This window comes from Helicoverpa zea, chromosome 4 (genome assembly GCF_022581195.2).
Source record: "Helicoverpa zea isolate HzStark_Cry1AcR chromosome 4, ilHelZeax1.1, whole genome shotgun sequence".
NCBI lineage: Eukaryota > Metazoa > Arthropoda > Insecta > Lepidoptera > Noctuidae > Helicoverpa > Helicoverpa zea.
In genome coordinates, this window is record NC_061455.1 from 1018032 (window position 1) to 1034467 (window position 16436).

The window sequence follows — 16436 nt, forward strand, 5'->3', positions numbered from 1 at the left end:
TTACAATAGCATCTATTTAAGTGGATCCGTAAGAGTTGTATGTATTTTTAATAAAATTTATATAATAACATCGCTTTTACACCAGCGGATTTTCCGCTCGAATTGTATAAGCGCGACACATATCATAATCTGTAAAAGACGTTACTGATAAAACATTTCTAGGAAATGTAAACATTGTTGTTGCAAATATATTGATATCAGTTAACGTAATATCTTTAATACTTAAATCATTTACAATTATTACTGAATGACCATTCAAAAGTATTTGAGCTAATAGGTATGATTCGATTAAACTAAACTTTTTATGTAACCTTATTTGACATTCTTAAAGCCATGTATTCACTGAGAAACAATTGTTTATAAACACTGTTTCAGAAACAAAAAATACGTGTTTCTGAAACAAATAATTTTGTTTCAGAAACATATAATTTTGTTTCTGTGGCCGATGTGGACGGCAGAATTTCCGAAACATTGTTGCTGTAAACATCTACGTGATGTTTCAGAAACTGTGTATCTGAAACATTGTTTCCCAGTGAATACGTGGCTTTAGGCACACTGAAATATGTAGGTATTTCAAATGATTTTCTCTTTATATTATCTAGTGAAGATGTAGATAGATCCAAACTTATCCCCATAGCTGTCAGCGAGAATCGTGCCCAAAAGGCTGGCTGCATTCCCAAAAGAATTTAATTCATGATTAGTAACCAAAATGATCACAGCATTCAAGTTCAACATAATTGTAGTAATACTTGTAAAAACCCGTATCTTATCGATCAGGTATTCAGGTATCAATAAGCTGACGTGGTGAACAAAATCAAAGATAAAAATATTATCAATGACCTCTCATAATATTCGAATATCGTATGATTGTTTTACGTATTGACCGACAAAATACTCTCTTTCTTTCTGTATATATAATACTAGCTTCTGCCATAGGTTTCACCCGCATTCCGTGGAAACCTCTGCACGAACCCGAATAAACAAACATCTGAAAACCTCCTTGCATATGTCGGTTAAAAAGCAGGGAAATTAAAAATGGAAAATATTTCGGCAGGATCAAGTCTGAAACTTAGATAGAGTTAATCCTAATGTAAGATACTGTGATAGGGAATATAAAATCTGTAAACTACGAATATTTTAAAATCTGTAGATTACGAAGAAAAAAACATGATTATTTTCGGTCCCATTTTGTCTATATCAATATTATCTTGTATCAACCTCCGAACCTTTTTCCCAACTATATTGGGGTTGGCTTCCAGTCTCTAATCTCAATATTAAGTATCCATTAATTAATAATTATAATTAATTATACAGTAGCTGAACTAGATATTCCCTATAAAAGGCCTTATATCCCAGCAACCGTGACACAGTAAACCTGGTGATTACATAAGGCCCACTGACCGCAGGCGATCGATACCCGGATCGCATAACGCATCCAGTACACAGATATACAATGTATGTAGCTATGTGCGTCGGCCAGCTGAGTTTACGCCGATACTAGGAATACCTATATGTCATATCTAGTTAATAAGAGATCTGTCTCCATGTTGCAAGGTTAGAAGTCGTAATATATATACATAAATGTATTTTTTGTGTGAATATCTAAATAGTTTATGCCGATACCGGGAATATATGTCATATCTAGTATTAGTAAGGGACCTGTCTCCGTTTTGCAAGGTTAAGCCGCAAACGAAACAGTCGGCCCACTGTTGGTCCGGTGTTTGAAAATATATTTTCTTGCAGAAAAACTTGAATTCAATGTAAGTTTTAAGTCAATCGAATACAATAAAAAGTCAGCAGTGTGCTCTAAGAGTACCCTTAAATTATACTTGTGTTTCTATATCAAATTTCTTCTCAAAAAATCGCACTTGCAGTTGGTGAAAATTACTCGAATTGATTTTCAGAAGTATTGAGTTTTTCGAGATTATTTTTTTTATTTTGTATTTCGTATTCGGTATTTTTTTCTGAGAACTATGATAATGATGGCCAATATAGCTAAGAGTGAAGTAGACATCAGCCTACGCTTGCTGTCAAAACCAAATAGTTATTTTCTTGATATATGTAGGTACCTACTGTAAGTATTTTATTTATTCTCTTTTTACACTTAAAAAGTAAAGCGAAATAATTTGATTTTTTTTAAAAAAAAACGTCAATTTCCATAGATTATTATTAAAATCATAGATAAAAATCAACGCCCTCAATATAATTTAATATTTAATGTCACCATATTTTTATCAGCCGAATAAATAAGCTTCTGGTGTTTTTTACAAATGCTAATTATGGAGTAATTTGACATCAGAAGTGTGGCTCATATATTGAAATGTTGAAATATTGATAAGAATTAGATTTTATAGATTACTCCCAGATAATTATCTGATAGCAACGATAAGGCAAATGCAGATCTACATCATGACATAAATCATAATATGAGTGAATAAAACCAGTTGAGATTTGAAAATGTTTTAATACTTAGGTTATTTTTCGATTTATCATCTTTTTCCAAGTTGGTGGTAGACCATCAAGGAATTGACTAGGAATTTGTGAATGTGGTGGCTAAACGTAAATGGTGATAATAAATGCCTGAAACGGTACCTAATATTATCTATAAGGTAACTTAATATTGCATATTAATAATCTAAAAATTAATAGTTCACCATCGCTTACGTCTTTGAAATAATTATAAAATCGAAGAAAAACAGACGAAATCCATTATAAAAGTCATTTGGCGGAACCATATCTAATTTCAACCAGTTTTCCCAAAAAAACTTGTTACACTATATTAATTCATTCACAGTTTGTTTTATGAATCAAAATTTAAAATTTATCGCTGTAGCTTATCGCGTTATTTTTATGAATATTAAAAGAATTCCTATTTATTAGGTCAAAGTTAATAATTAAGTATTATGCAATTCTTTTAACAACATATCTGTATTATTTTTAATTAATTTAATAATGTGTCAATATGCAGATATACGAATATATTTATGTAGCCGGCAGTTAACTGTGAAACTGTGATATAAATTTATCTACTTACGTATAAAGGTACATATGTAATACTTTTTTTTCCCTTACTTAGTCCTACCTCATTTTACATTTCATATAGGTAAGTACTTTTATCTTAAATCTTTTTACAAAAGTTAGATAAATCCATTTCCATAAACTAATATCATCTAATACACATTAGACCAAGGTCGAAGAAAACGTGATTTCCTACGTTGTTCGTTCAATATTCCCTAAGGAAATATGTTCCTTTATAATTTATGTAATCACTAAGGTGGAAAATTCACTTTGCTGGGACAATAGATAGGGGTTGAATTAATAGGGTTTTTAATTTAGTTTTAAATGTCTCTCGTGTATCCATAAGATGTCTAAGATAAACGCCATTTAGAAGTAGGTTTGTATAACTTATTAAATATATCATCATCCTCCTGCCCTTATCCCAATATTTTTTTGTGGTCGGCGCAGCATGTTTTTTCTTCTCCCATAGGTGTACTCTTCTGCCTGCCGTCATCTCACAAGTAACATTATTTCTAGCCATATTGACTTTCATACGATCCATCCATCGTTTCTTTGGTAACTTATTAAATATTATATTAATTAAGTATGTATTATACATTAATCAAGTCTAGATTTTTATTAAGAATTTCAAAGATTATCCGCGAAAAACAAACTGACATTTCATCATAATACCTAATAGATATTATGATATATTATTTATACATATTTGTGTCACAGAATGACATTGTAAAATAAAAAAAAACAACTAATTAGTTACACTAAGAGTAACCGAACACTGCAGACTAAACAGTCGACAACACAATTGACCCGCTGGTAGCCAATGATTTTTTTAAGAAGAACATCTTGATTTCAATCGAAATTTTCAGTCGGTCTGATACCGGCTAAATACCTGATCTTTGTAATGTGCATACTACCATTCATTTTCATACTGATTTATGAGCCCAAACAAACTATCGTCCGACTAAAAGTTTGCAGTGTCTAATTATTGTTATTCTATAAACAAAACTAGTTAGTTAGACTTCTTTGTTCTAACAAAAATGTACTAATTAAACATAATGACCTTAATGATTAACTAATTTGTATTTAATACTTTTTTATATTATTCAAGTCAATGATTTAGGTTAATCTATAGATAAGAATTATCGCGTTATCACATGAAAACTTTCTTGAAATTTATCAGTATAATACATTCTTTTGGCAAGTTAACATGGCATTTCTTTATAAAAATAAATGAAAAATTATGAAAAAGGATTAAAACAAAGTTGCTATTGGTTTATCAGTTTAATAGATTAGTACTAAAGTACAGACGGACATTTTAAAGTATTGTATACTTAAGTGTTATTTGACACAAATCGTGCTAATTTTGATAGAATTGTGATTGTGATAAAAATATTATATTTATAGATAATTTGAAGTGTTGTGTTTTGTTTTGAACTATGTGGCGTTTGGAAGTTCTTTTGTTCTTGAACAGGTAACTACATATGTGGAAAAAAACCACAGCAGATGAAACTTTAATTTCTTCTTAGATCCTAATAAACTATGACAGTTATTAAAAAATGTATTTACTTTCCTTAAAGTACAACTTTTATTTACCTAGAAGAAAACATTTAGATACTTATAGAAACTTGTTGTATCTATAACCCTTCAATTCAGAACCCTAAACACATGAATTAAAATGAGGAATTTCTTAATTTGGATCTTCGATCGATTTTCGGTTAGAATAATATATGCTACATTATTCCGACCATGTTTTATTTCTGCCTATTTTTACTATCCATAATGATGAGACGGTTTATGTCCCCGATATCCTAGTCAATATAGTAATTAGGTTATCTTGTACGTTTATTACAGCAATAAAATATTATCGTAGCATCATTGAAAAGGTTAATAAACAAACAAACTCGTTAAATATTTATTTTTAGAAGTTTATTTTTTGCCGCATGTCTAGGGCATAAGGGCATGGATATTATTATGGCCTAACTTTCTTTGCTATTGTGATAGTCTATCCTTTAGTTGTCCCCATTTTCTATAAAATCAAGAAATAACACCATGCGCTTACTCCTTCACGCGGATGATTCCTGTATCGTATAGGTCAATACGTGTTCCTTGATTGCATGCATTGATCGGATTAAAATGCATCAACAAAAAAAGCATTTAGGTATTCATGAAAGCAGAGAAAACGACTACTAATTTAAGTAATACTGTAATCCAAAAAATATTTTCACAATTAAACACAAACGCATTTACTTAAGTCACAACGAGAGAGAATTATGCATTAAAACAAATGCATAACAAAAAATGCTGATAAAGATTCGTATATATTCGTGTAGGATAGTTCTTGTTTATTTGATCTGAAAAAGTCTTCCCCAAGTATTCCAATGACCTAACGTAACTCTCTCCGTTGTTCCAGCGTATCACCAGTGCCTCACAAGATGCGTGGGCGCACGCCGCGCTGGCTGTGGGTGGGCGCAGGGAGCGGTGCGCTGTTGGCGCTAGTCGCGCTCTCTGCTGCTCTCGCGTGGACGAATATCTTTGATTCTGCGTTAGCTACTGTAAGTATACTTGCATATTATTCAAATGTACAGACAGGACAGGACATCAACCTGCCTCAATGTGTCAAATCTCTTCAATAATTTGCAACCTTATCACAATAGAGAAAGGTAATAGTAATGATCGATTGGTAAACTTTGTCAGATTGACCAGGTTGACCTGCTGCTGTCTTGTTAACATACAAAATGAAAAACAGAAATGCACAAACCATCTGAAACCACTCTACCCTTTCATCAAATCAATCCATGGAACTTCGCGGACAATTTATTTTCCTTCTCTGAAGCCTCCCCGTAGAATAATGACCAGCAATGCATTTGCAACACCTATGGTTTTGCCTTTACCCTTTAGTGTCTGCGTTGTTTATCTGTATCTGATTAGTCTACTTGTTTACCTCAATCATCATCCTCCGAGCCTTTTCTCAATCATGTTGGGGGTCGGCTTCCAGTCTAAACGGATTCAGCTGAGTACCAGTGCATTACAAGAAGCGACTGCCTATCTGACCTCCTCAACCCAGTAACCCGGGCAACCCGATACCCCTTGGTTAGACTGGTGTCAGACTTTCTGGCTTCTGACTACCCGTAACGACTGCCAAGGATGTTCACTGACAGCCGGGACCTACAGTTTAACGTACCATCCGAAACACAGTCAGAAAGTACATACAAACTTAGAAAAGTTGCATTGGTACTTGCCTGACCTGGGATCGAACCCGTGCCTCATACTTGAGGTTGGTCCTTTACCCACTAAGCCACCACGACTTGTTTACCTCAATAACGTTCAAAATAATCCACTCATTGATTCAAAGTCTCTCGTTGCTCAAATAGCTAGCCAATTGGCATATGTCTAAAACAAAGATATTCCAATAAGAGGGTTTATGGCTACTCTATTATAATCATCGGCAAGGATATTGAGCCCAGACCTTCACCTGAGCAGAAGTGATTTATTGTTTTATTGCCATAAGTCTACGGTGCGCAAAGCGACTCCCTCTTCCGCCGAGAGCTCATTATCCATGCCGATAACTATACATGTCTAAAGTACCATTAGGTATCATCCATTATCTTCTCTATTAAGTACCTACTTATAATATTATCTTCAAGCTCCACGTTTCATCTTGAAACCACATTGTATTCCAATTCTACATAATCCTCATTAAGTGGCCTCAAATCCTTCACTACTAGTGTAATCACGTGTGACATTGAAAATACTAACTAATCTATACTAATATAATAGAGAGTTAACATTTTTTGTATGTCTGTATCTACCCTAAACGCTCCGACACTAAGTAGGTATACTGTACCGATCTGAAAAATTCTTTCACGGTTGGAAAGCTACAATTTTCCCGAGTAATATGTATAAAGCTATTTTTTCCGCGATACGGACAGTAGTTTCTAGGTGAAACCGCGGGAAAACAGCTAGTCTTCTAAACTTATATAATAAAGACGACACATTTTTCGTTTGCTTGTCTGTACCCTGAAGGCTCCGAAACTACAAAACCGAATTGAAAAATTCTTTCAATGCTGGAAAGCTACACTCTTTATGAGTAACATCGGCTATATTTTATCTCGTTACGGTCAGAAGTTCCTATGGGGCACTTATTATTTTTCGGGACGCGAGTGGAACCGCGGGAAAACAGCTACTAATAAAATACAATAACTAACGTGGTCCAAATAACTGTTAATGAGATTAGATTGAACTCCTGCGTCTTAGAGAAGCCGTATTGTAGTAATCTGGGCGCACTGTAGTCTCGGTGTCAATGTCGGGCCGAATACTCATTGAACTCGTTAATGGTAATTATTTATATTCAATTAAGGTGGTAAGTTGTTTTGTAGCGTTGTGCAACTATTTGCATTGTGGTAGGTATCAATTTAAGGTGCATCAGCCTAGAAGTCGCAAAATTAACTTGGGGACATCCTTTAGACACCGACTTCTAGGTCGATGCGCATAAAATTCGTTTTTTTTTGGCTTTTTAGTGTTTTTGGAAGTCGGTTGTATTTTTTTTGAAAAAAGTTTTTTATTTTATTTTTCAATAAATATGAAAGAGAAATTGTATTGTTAGTCAACCTTATTGGGTAGGCACATGATTTTACTTTAACTTTTCAGTAGAGGAATTAACTTCCGGAAATCACTTAGGGGCGGTCTAATTCAGCAAAAAAACTAGGCAGAAGTCAAAAATCTTTAATAAGTACCTTATTGATTTATGGATGTAAAACGAATAAATAAAAGAAACGACTACAGTCAATTCTAACAATAAATCGATAACGAAGAAAGTAACATAGTTAGATAGCAGCTCTTATATCGAGTGGATCCACGTAACTCTTACACAACGCTTGTTATTGTCAGTGTCTATCTATTGTAACGATACCTTTGTCACTCTATCCTATCTGCGTTTGAAGTCCAATGAGATACAAACCGTTGCCTAGCAACTGGATTAATAGGGACAGTCGCAATCAATGTGAGGATTTTGGGTCTATATTTTTGAGGTCGTATGCAAACGTAAGGCAACTATGTCGTAGGAAAAACTTAAGAAAAGTATTTTTTAAGAAATTAGGCAGAAAAGCAAAAGATTGGAAATAATTCGTTTACCTGACTGAATTCGTAGGTACCTCAGCAGTGTACCTACGAATTCAGTCAGGTAAGAAACATTAAAACGCTCACTTCTAGAACTATGTAGGTTAAGATTTTTTTTTCAATCAGTTATTGACAACGGATGTAGGCACAAATACACGTCCTAATTAACTAAGATTGATACTTAACCATAATGACCGAAAGTCAATTAGTTAACTAAGTTAACTCTCTTCTTACAGCCAGTTTCTTCATCAAAAGTAAAAGTCAAAGTAATGTCTAAAGTAAAAGTAACGGTCAAATTCTATTTTCTATTAGTTTTGCTGTCACTTTAGCCTTGAAGAAACGAATTTGACCGTTACTTTTACTTTAGACATTACTTTGACTTTTACTTTTGATGAAGAAACTGGCCGTTAGACAAGTACATTAACTTATACAGAGAGATAGATAAAGTTTGTTTGTTGGACTGTATCTATTTTTTGTAACTTACCTTTGATTTCTCATGATTATGATAGATGGATGTGACTTGCCCAACATCGAAATGATTGGTACTCTTTGGAAAAGTTAGCTCACCGTTTCGTTCCTCCCGAGGGATCTATTTTCTACACATGGATAAAAACAGCCTATGTGCTATTCGGGTGTAAGGTTAATTGCTCGGTTTCAACCATTCATTTATTTTATGTACTTTTTCCGTGACATACATCATATATTCTTACAAATATTCGCGCCTATGAAACATTAGTATGTATGATTAGATCTGCGTATTTTTTGCCCAAATGAAACAATACCGACTATTACGATTAATTAAAAGCATATTAAACAGCTGTCACTGACGTCAAATCCTAGTCATATCCGATTGAAAACAATTGATATCTCAAATTAATCTAAGCGTTTGACCGGTCAATTGAACGATATCGAATGACCGACAAAGTCGTCAGGAACGAATCAATATGTTCAATATGTTCACTCGCCTTGGATGCCAATCTATTGATGGATTAGCTTTTTAATTAGGGGCATGGCTAATATTGTATGTCAAATGCGTTGTAAAGTCTGTTGGTATATTTGCATATAGCTAAGGACAGATTCACACACGTCCCGTGGGAACTACTTCTCGTGGCAGAATGAATTACCTATAGAATTTAAGGGTGGGTTGCGTCATGATAATCGAACTATTTTCAGTTGTCCAATTGCCGATTTGACTTAGCGACAATTTTAAAGCTGGTCATGTGTTGGTTATCAATATAATTAGATGGTGGAACACCCCTAACCTTCGGAAATAATGTGGCTTTCAGTAGATCCAGAGATGGTAAAAATTTAGAAAAAAAAAATATTACTATGTACTAGTATAAATTACCTTGTAAGGGATTTTGATATTCCTTCATCGGGATGTAAAAACTTCTGCAACTTTTCTTCACAACAGTTCAGCAGAGTTTCCCAAAAAGTGTTACAGGATACATAAGAGATTCTATTGAATTCATTAATGGATGTAAAACAAGGATATTCTTGTAAGATTTTCTCATATTATATTAATTAATAAAAATAACTAATGTCGTATCTATTTTATTATAATGTACAGCATAATGGTACAAGATAGGAAAAGATAACATATTTTATATATTTAATCTTTTGATCAGATTCTGTTAACATTTCGAAATTAACAAAAAATCATTAGATTATTTAATTCTAGAATAAGATAAACATGATTATTATTGTTTATTAATAATAAAATAGCCTTCTAACTAGAACATAAACCCTGAACCACAAATGTAAAAAAATTAGTTAGTCCAGTCTAGATATTATCTTACTTCCTAATGTTAATTTGACGATAACTGAATTCTTAATTCTTAGTTTTTGTGAATCACTAATTAATTTGGTTTATTTATTGTGATTATATTGCATTGATTAAACTTTTAACTTGCGTTCGAGATTGTAGGTAGAGATACATATCCTATTAATTAAACGAACGAGATAAGATGATTAAGTAGCACTTAAGTTAATATATTAAAGATGTCAATTAATCTTTAGTTTTTGAGCTTTAATATCAAGCAGTAGATAAGATTTGTTTTAAAAGAAAATTAAATAAGAGCTATGTATGATAAATACAGCACATAATAATAGTTGTTTAATAAAGAAGCTTTTATTAAGATTTTTATTTTAATTACTTTGTCGCTCTTTTCGTAAAACATTTTATTGATTTTGTATAACATGGATCTTAATTAGTTTTAGTATCAACAATATGCATTTTAAGCAAATACCTAATGCATGGTATTTGAGATGTTTTTGTATTAATTGTTTTCGCCGAAGATTTACCTATAGTGTAGGTAGTAGGTATAATGGAGGTATGAGGAAGTTTCTGATTTCTTTTATCGTACAACTTTAGGTATCTAGGAACATAGGTAATTAGTTTGCCTGTTTGGGCTAGTCTGTCTATAATCATAGCCATAATTTGAATTGTTTCTAGAATATCCTACTAAAATAATAAACGCGTAAGTTTGTATGCTTTATGAATAGATGATTTATTCCTCTTAAACGCAATAAGATAGTTCAATATCAGGCTAACATAGATGTGCGGCAAGACATTTCCTCGGGACATGGTGAAATCTTGTGTGGAATGGAAAATCGCATGTGGGTGAAAATCTCCCGCGCCATTTAAACATTTCCCCGTTTTAATTGCCCCTAAAATCTTTATAAGCTTATTTACCTAATTGTTTCTTTGTTCCAGCAACTAGCATTAACACCAACATCGCGATCGTTCCGCAACTGGGTGGCTCCAACAGTGCCTCTGTTCTTTGACGTCTACTTCTTCAACTGGACCAATGCTGACCGGTTCCCGGGGGAGAAACCTGACTTAGTGCAATTGGGTAAGGTTTAATTTCCTTTAATAATATTTTATAACGCTGATGATGTCCTCCTATATCTTACGACAGCTAGATCAACGAGGCAGTCAAGGGTTTTCTAAAATGAGTTATAAATACATTATATCTCATACCAACAACCTATGTAAGTGATAAGTGAAACAGCCTTTTCCGAAGCCAGATTTGCCTGAAGCGGCTGCCTATCTGACCACAAAGTAATACCTAGTCCGTCATGTTCCATCATAGGCCTTTTATGTACCAGGGCCGCGGTATCTTTCGAACAACCCGCAGAAAAAAAACGATACTTACCTGTAAATTCTTAACTTATTCCGAAAATTTAGACTACAATGCACTTTGTACAAACAAGTGCACACAAGATATAGAATTGCAAGTGTACGGTCACTCATCCACGTGGTAACCGCAGCGATAGCTTGACCTCGATCATTGCGGCAGCTATTTAACCGCAACTCGATAAACAAACTATTTTTCAATGCAAATGATTACTTCATTAGTAAATCTATGAATCGTTCCTGTATTCTTTTTATTTAGAAACACGTGTAATAGCACTTATGACCTTCTGTTTCGAAAAACAAACGATTCGGTCCATAATTAGAATGTACTCGCTGTTTTCCCGCGATTTCACCCGCGTCCTGTGGGAACTACTGCCCGTGTCGGGATAAAATATAGCCTATGTTACTCGGGAAGAGTGTAGCTTTCCATCAGTGAAGGATTTTTTCAAATCTTTTCAGTAGTTTTGGACCCTTTAGAACAAACAAACAAACAAACGAAAAAATGTTTCCTCTTTAAAATATTATATTAGTAGGTATAAACAGACGTTAGTTTACACTGCCCGTCACAAAATATGGGTTCATAATTAAAATACATTATGCCAGTTCAAAATTGTCACATAAATTAATTAATATTAAGAATTTGCATTTGTGTAAGTATATACCTACAGGCAGGATACATTATTGGTAGCCTACTGAATAAATTATGCAGTTTTAGAGATAAACTACTCACAAAGTTTTTTGGGGTGCTCATATAAAAAGTAAAAGTGGGTGTTTTGTTTTTAACGTTGTGAAATATGTTTTGGCAGAATTTTATTATAATCTAATAGGTGTCAATATGTGCCTATTCACTGGACGTAAGATACATTTATAACTTTAAGGTTATTTATTTCGGCCCGACAAACAGTTGTTTTAATAAAACTGACGCTTATAAACTCGGTGAACTTGAATCTAAGATCAGCGAGTAGGTTAATTTAAACCAATAATAACAATCTTACATGCAGATTTCCGCATAGGTATATAATATAACTAAGTCAGGAAGTAATACTTAACTGAGTTAGCATTTAGTGTAAATCAAAATAATTAAGATAAAGTTACCCGTTAACATATCTTTACACGTGTAGACAATATAATGCATATTTTATATACAAGTATATTTTTGACTATCTCAAGCAGGATGTCAAATTAAGTCATCGATGTATAGTCATTTAAAAAACTTATCATAGAAATAGTGAAACAAAAGATGGACAGAAATTAATAAAATAGTGTCTTGTTCATAAATATTGCATAATTAATAATAATTATATGCACAAACGACATTTTTATCGTCCGTTACGGTTTTAATTAATAGATAACTTTATTTAAAATTGTCGTTTTTTGATATTTTTGCATTGTTGACAGCGAAACATTGGGTGTGATAACAACATTGCACCATATTTTTTCAACAAGATTTTTTTTGGCGAAGAGTGGGCGTCTAATGTTGTGAACTAAGATTTACTATATTTTATTATTAGCTTTTTTATTTAGTTAATTGAAATATTGACATTATTATAGTTAATATATACACTTATTTTATTAAATTTGATTGCTGCGTAGATATGTAGGTATATATCAAGTTATAATGTTTTAAATGCTAGTATTTAGGCCTTTAAGTGTGCCGAAACATACATGTAAATGCGAGCAAAAGTATTTTTTTCAGAAGATTATTCTAAAACTTTACTCAAAATCTTTCCAAATATACTTCTTTGTTTTGGGTCAATCCTGTTTTTATAGTGCACTGTCCAAACTTAAAATTCTGCACTTTTTACCAAATAATAAAATGTTCATGATTATTTTTTCTCAGGACCATACCGTTTCATAGAGAAGCGGCAACACGTAAATGTGACCTGGTTTGACAACAACGGGACGGTGGCCTACAGGACTCAGAGGAGCTGGTTCTTCGACGAGGCTTCATCTAATGGAACTCTTCAGGATAACATCACTACACTTAATGCTATTGCTGCTGTGAGTATCTTTGTAAGGTCTTTGAAGATGGAGCGATTATAGTTACAGACAAATTCAGCAGAGAAAGGTTGTGGTTGTCCATCCGATATGTATTCGCCTCTATACTAACCCTATGTACTGCTCATGTACTCCCCGTGGGTACTCCCCATTATGTACCTACACACACTTGGTATACCTCGGCTGAATTTACCATCGCAAAATCTGGGTTGATATTATTTTATTAGTTTAAATAATAAAATAAAATTATATAAGGTGCTTTAATATTACCTGCCAGGACTTGAATGGGGGGTAGTATTGCGTTTATAGATTACAATAGTGAAGATAAATAATTGATTATTTGTCATATTTTTTTTCATACAAAAAAAAAATACGTATAAATTTGACTTAATTTATTAGTTTAACCATTCAGTAATATTAACCATTAAGTAGTAAAGAGATAGCAGTTGTTTTCATTGACGAAGCGACACTACGCGCGTAATTTGTGAACCACGTTATGCAGAGTAGAGCCAATGTTAATTTAACTTGTTTAATGTCTCAAATTGAATTGACTGTTCCGGGGAACGAAATTCTTTCACTATTGTAATCTATAAACGCAATACTACCCCCCATTCAAGTCCTGGCAGGCAATATTAAAGCACCTTATATTTAAAAAAAAATGCAAGAATTTCTCTGATAATTTGCCATCTGCATTCATGCAAGAAATTATGAATGTCACTACTTAACGGAATTGAATGACTAATATTTAATTTTTAGGCTTATTGATTGTAAAAATGACTTCTTCCTTTCAATTTCCAGTCAGCAGTCTATCGGTCCAGGTTCTGGGGTTTTCTTCAGCAGAAAGGCTTATCCATGGGTTTAGCCATGTTCAACCAGAACATAGCAGTCTCTAAGCTGGCCAAGGAACTGCTATTTGATGGATATGAGGACCCATTGCTGGATCTGGCGAAGAGTCTACCTTCCAGCACCACGGGAGGAGCACCACCAGTTGATAAATTTGGATGGTTTTATGAGGTCAGTATGTTAGCAATAACTTTTATTTTCACAAAACATAACGGGCGTTTTTGTTGCTTTATTCATTTTGTAAACAAAAGTAAATACTTATTACCTACACCTACTGCCCTTGAAATTACTGCATATGAACCTACGGACCACAGTTACATAATGGTTTATTAAGAAATCTTATATAATTAAATTAGCCAATTACTATAAGCACCTTGGACCCATCTACCAAAACTTCATATTTATATGTGTCCTACATACCTATTCATACTTAAAACTAACTCTAACTGTAACGATGCATTTCTGATATTCCAGAGGAACAACTCCTTGGACACTGACGGCTACATGGAGGTGTCAACAGGGCAGTTGAGCGGCACTATACCCGGACAGATCCTGAGGTGGAACTATGAGGACCATCTCCCGTTCTATGAAGGAGAGTGCTCCAAAGTAAGTAGACGAATATAATTTGCCCTACCTCTATCTCTCTATCGCTTTGAGGTTGGTTGTAGAGGAACCCAATTCTGGCTTAAGCTCACCGTTGTACATAAACTTTCTTGTATGATATGTTATCTAAGGACCAATACCAACCCTTGGAAAACACTCACCTTCGTATACCTTATTATCTATTCTTCTATTTGGACAACTATCACCAATAAAAAATCCTGTGTTGAACTTTAATGTTACAAGACGAAAAATATTCTTACAGCACGTCAATCAGTTTTCATATCATATCTTCCATCATTCCAGCTATCCGGCAGTGCAGGCGAGTTCATGGCCCGCAACTTGACTGAAGAGTCCATACTACCGATGTTCGTACCAGACCTGTGTCGCACAGTAAACATGGAGTATGTGGACAGCGGAGACCAGAGTGGTCTTCTGTTCAACAAGTATGCTCTTACGGAGAGGAGCTTTGATAACTGTGAGTTTTACTTGGCTATTGGGAATATTGTTTTTGGATTCTTTGCTCGCGCTCGGACACCTGGCACTCTTTCAAGTCTTTCGACACTACGTCCCGCCATCTGGTCTTGGGGCGCCCTCTCGATCTTCGACTGGGGATGGAAAGTTGCAGAGCCAAATTTCCCACGTAATCAGGTGGTCTTCTCTTTACGTGGCCATACCACCGTAGCCGATTCTCCTGCAACTTATCAAATAGTATATAAATCGAAGAGTATATAAAGCCCTTAAATACTTCTCGATCCCCTCTTTGCAATGGTCCAGAATTTTTTACACATCATGCAAGAAACTACCTAGCTATACGAAGCCAACTGACTTTATGGGAATCGATTACTCTAAAAGGATTTTTAAGAACCAACTTTCGTTTCTTTTAACGCGAATTTTCGATCTATCCTTATTTTTTTTTATGTATTTCTTCTTCTCTCTCCAGCTACAACTTCTCCATCAAACACATGCTTCTGCAACGGCGAGTGCGCATGGAGTGGCGTGATGAACGTATCAGCGTGCCGGTTCGGTTCTCCCGCGTTCCTCTCGCTGCCTCACTTCCTGCACGGTGATGCTCAGCTCCGGGAGTTTGTGACGGGGATGCAGCCCGACCCTGATGCACATTCGTTTTATTTTGCTGTTGAACCTGTAAGTAACATTTTTCTCCTCAATTAGTTGTGTCTGTATTGTGCTATAGTAAGTTTTTTCTCTAACTCAAAAGTATTTATTCTTTGGTTGCATAACAACATTTTTTGTAAATCAAGAATAACAGAGCCAAAGCCTCTCACTTCACCTGCTTTTATGTGTTTTTGCTGGGAAAAGACGTGCATTTAAGTATGTTTGTGAGGTATCACAACATCTTTAGCTTTTCCTAGTAGAGCTCCCTGTGTTACCTTTCAGTCATATTCACAACAAATTATGATTAACTGTTCTTTGGATATTTCAATTTGAGGCAACTTTTTTGCTTATAACTTATAACCAACAGTAGGTAGATTCGGTGATAAATTTCGAGATTTACTTATACCATGTCTATGTTTTCAGAAACTAGGCGTTCCACTAGATGTGGCTGCGAGATTCCAGCTCAACATTTACATGGAACCCAGTGAGCACGTAACGTAAGTTGTTTTATTTTAATTTAAATCAATTGACACTAGATTGAAAATAAAGGCGTTGTCCATATGCAAATATTTACCACCTACACATTACACATTCTAAATAACAATAA

The 16436-nt window shown here is 34.1% G+C and overlaps 1 protein-coding gene across 2 annotated transcripts in view; it reads left to right on the plus strand.

Moving 5' to 3' along the window:
* Positions 1-16436, plus strand: part of LOC124629536 (protein peste-like) — a 61369-nt gene that overhangs the window by 41800 nt on the left and 3133 nt on the right. The window contains exons 1-9 of one of the 2 annotated variants that reach the window (XM_047162958.1): positions 4234-4489; positions 5429-5570; positions 10850-10988; positions 13113-13273; positions 14069-14284; positions 14588-14719; positions 15020-15191; positions 15657-15859; positions 16253-16326. In XM_047162958.1, coding sequence (XP_047018914.1) covers positions 4455-4489; positions 5429-5570; positions 10850-10988; positions 13113-13273; positions 14069-14284; positions 14588-14719; positions 15020-15191; positions 15657-15859; positions 16253-16326 — 1274 coding nt within the window. In that variant the 5' untranslated portion in view covers positions 4234-4454. Of the gene's footprint in view, positions 1-4233; positions 4490-5428; positions 5571-10849; positions 10989-13112; positions 13274-14068; positions 14285-14587; positions 14720-15019; positions 15192-15656; positions 15860-16252; positions 16327-16436 lie in introns of those variants that run through there. The other variant, XM_047162959.1, reaches the window with a different exon arrangement.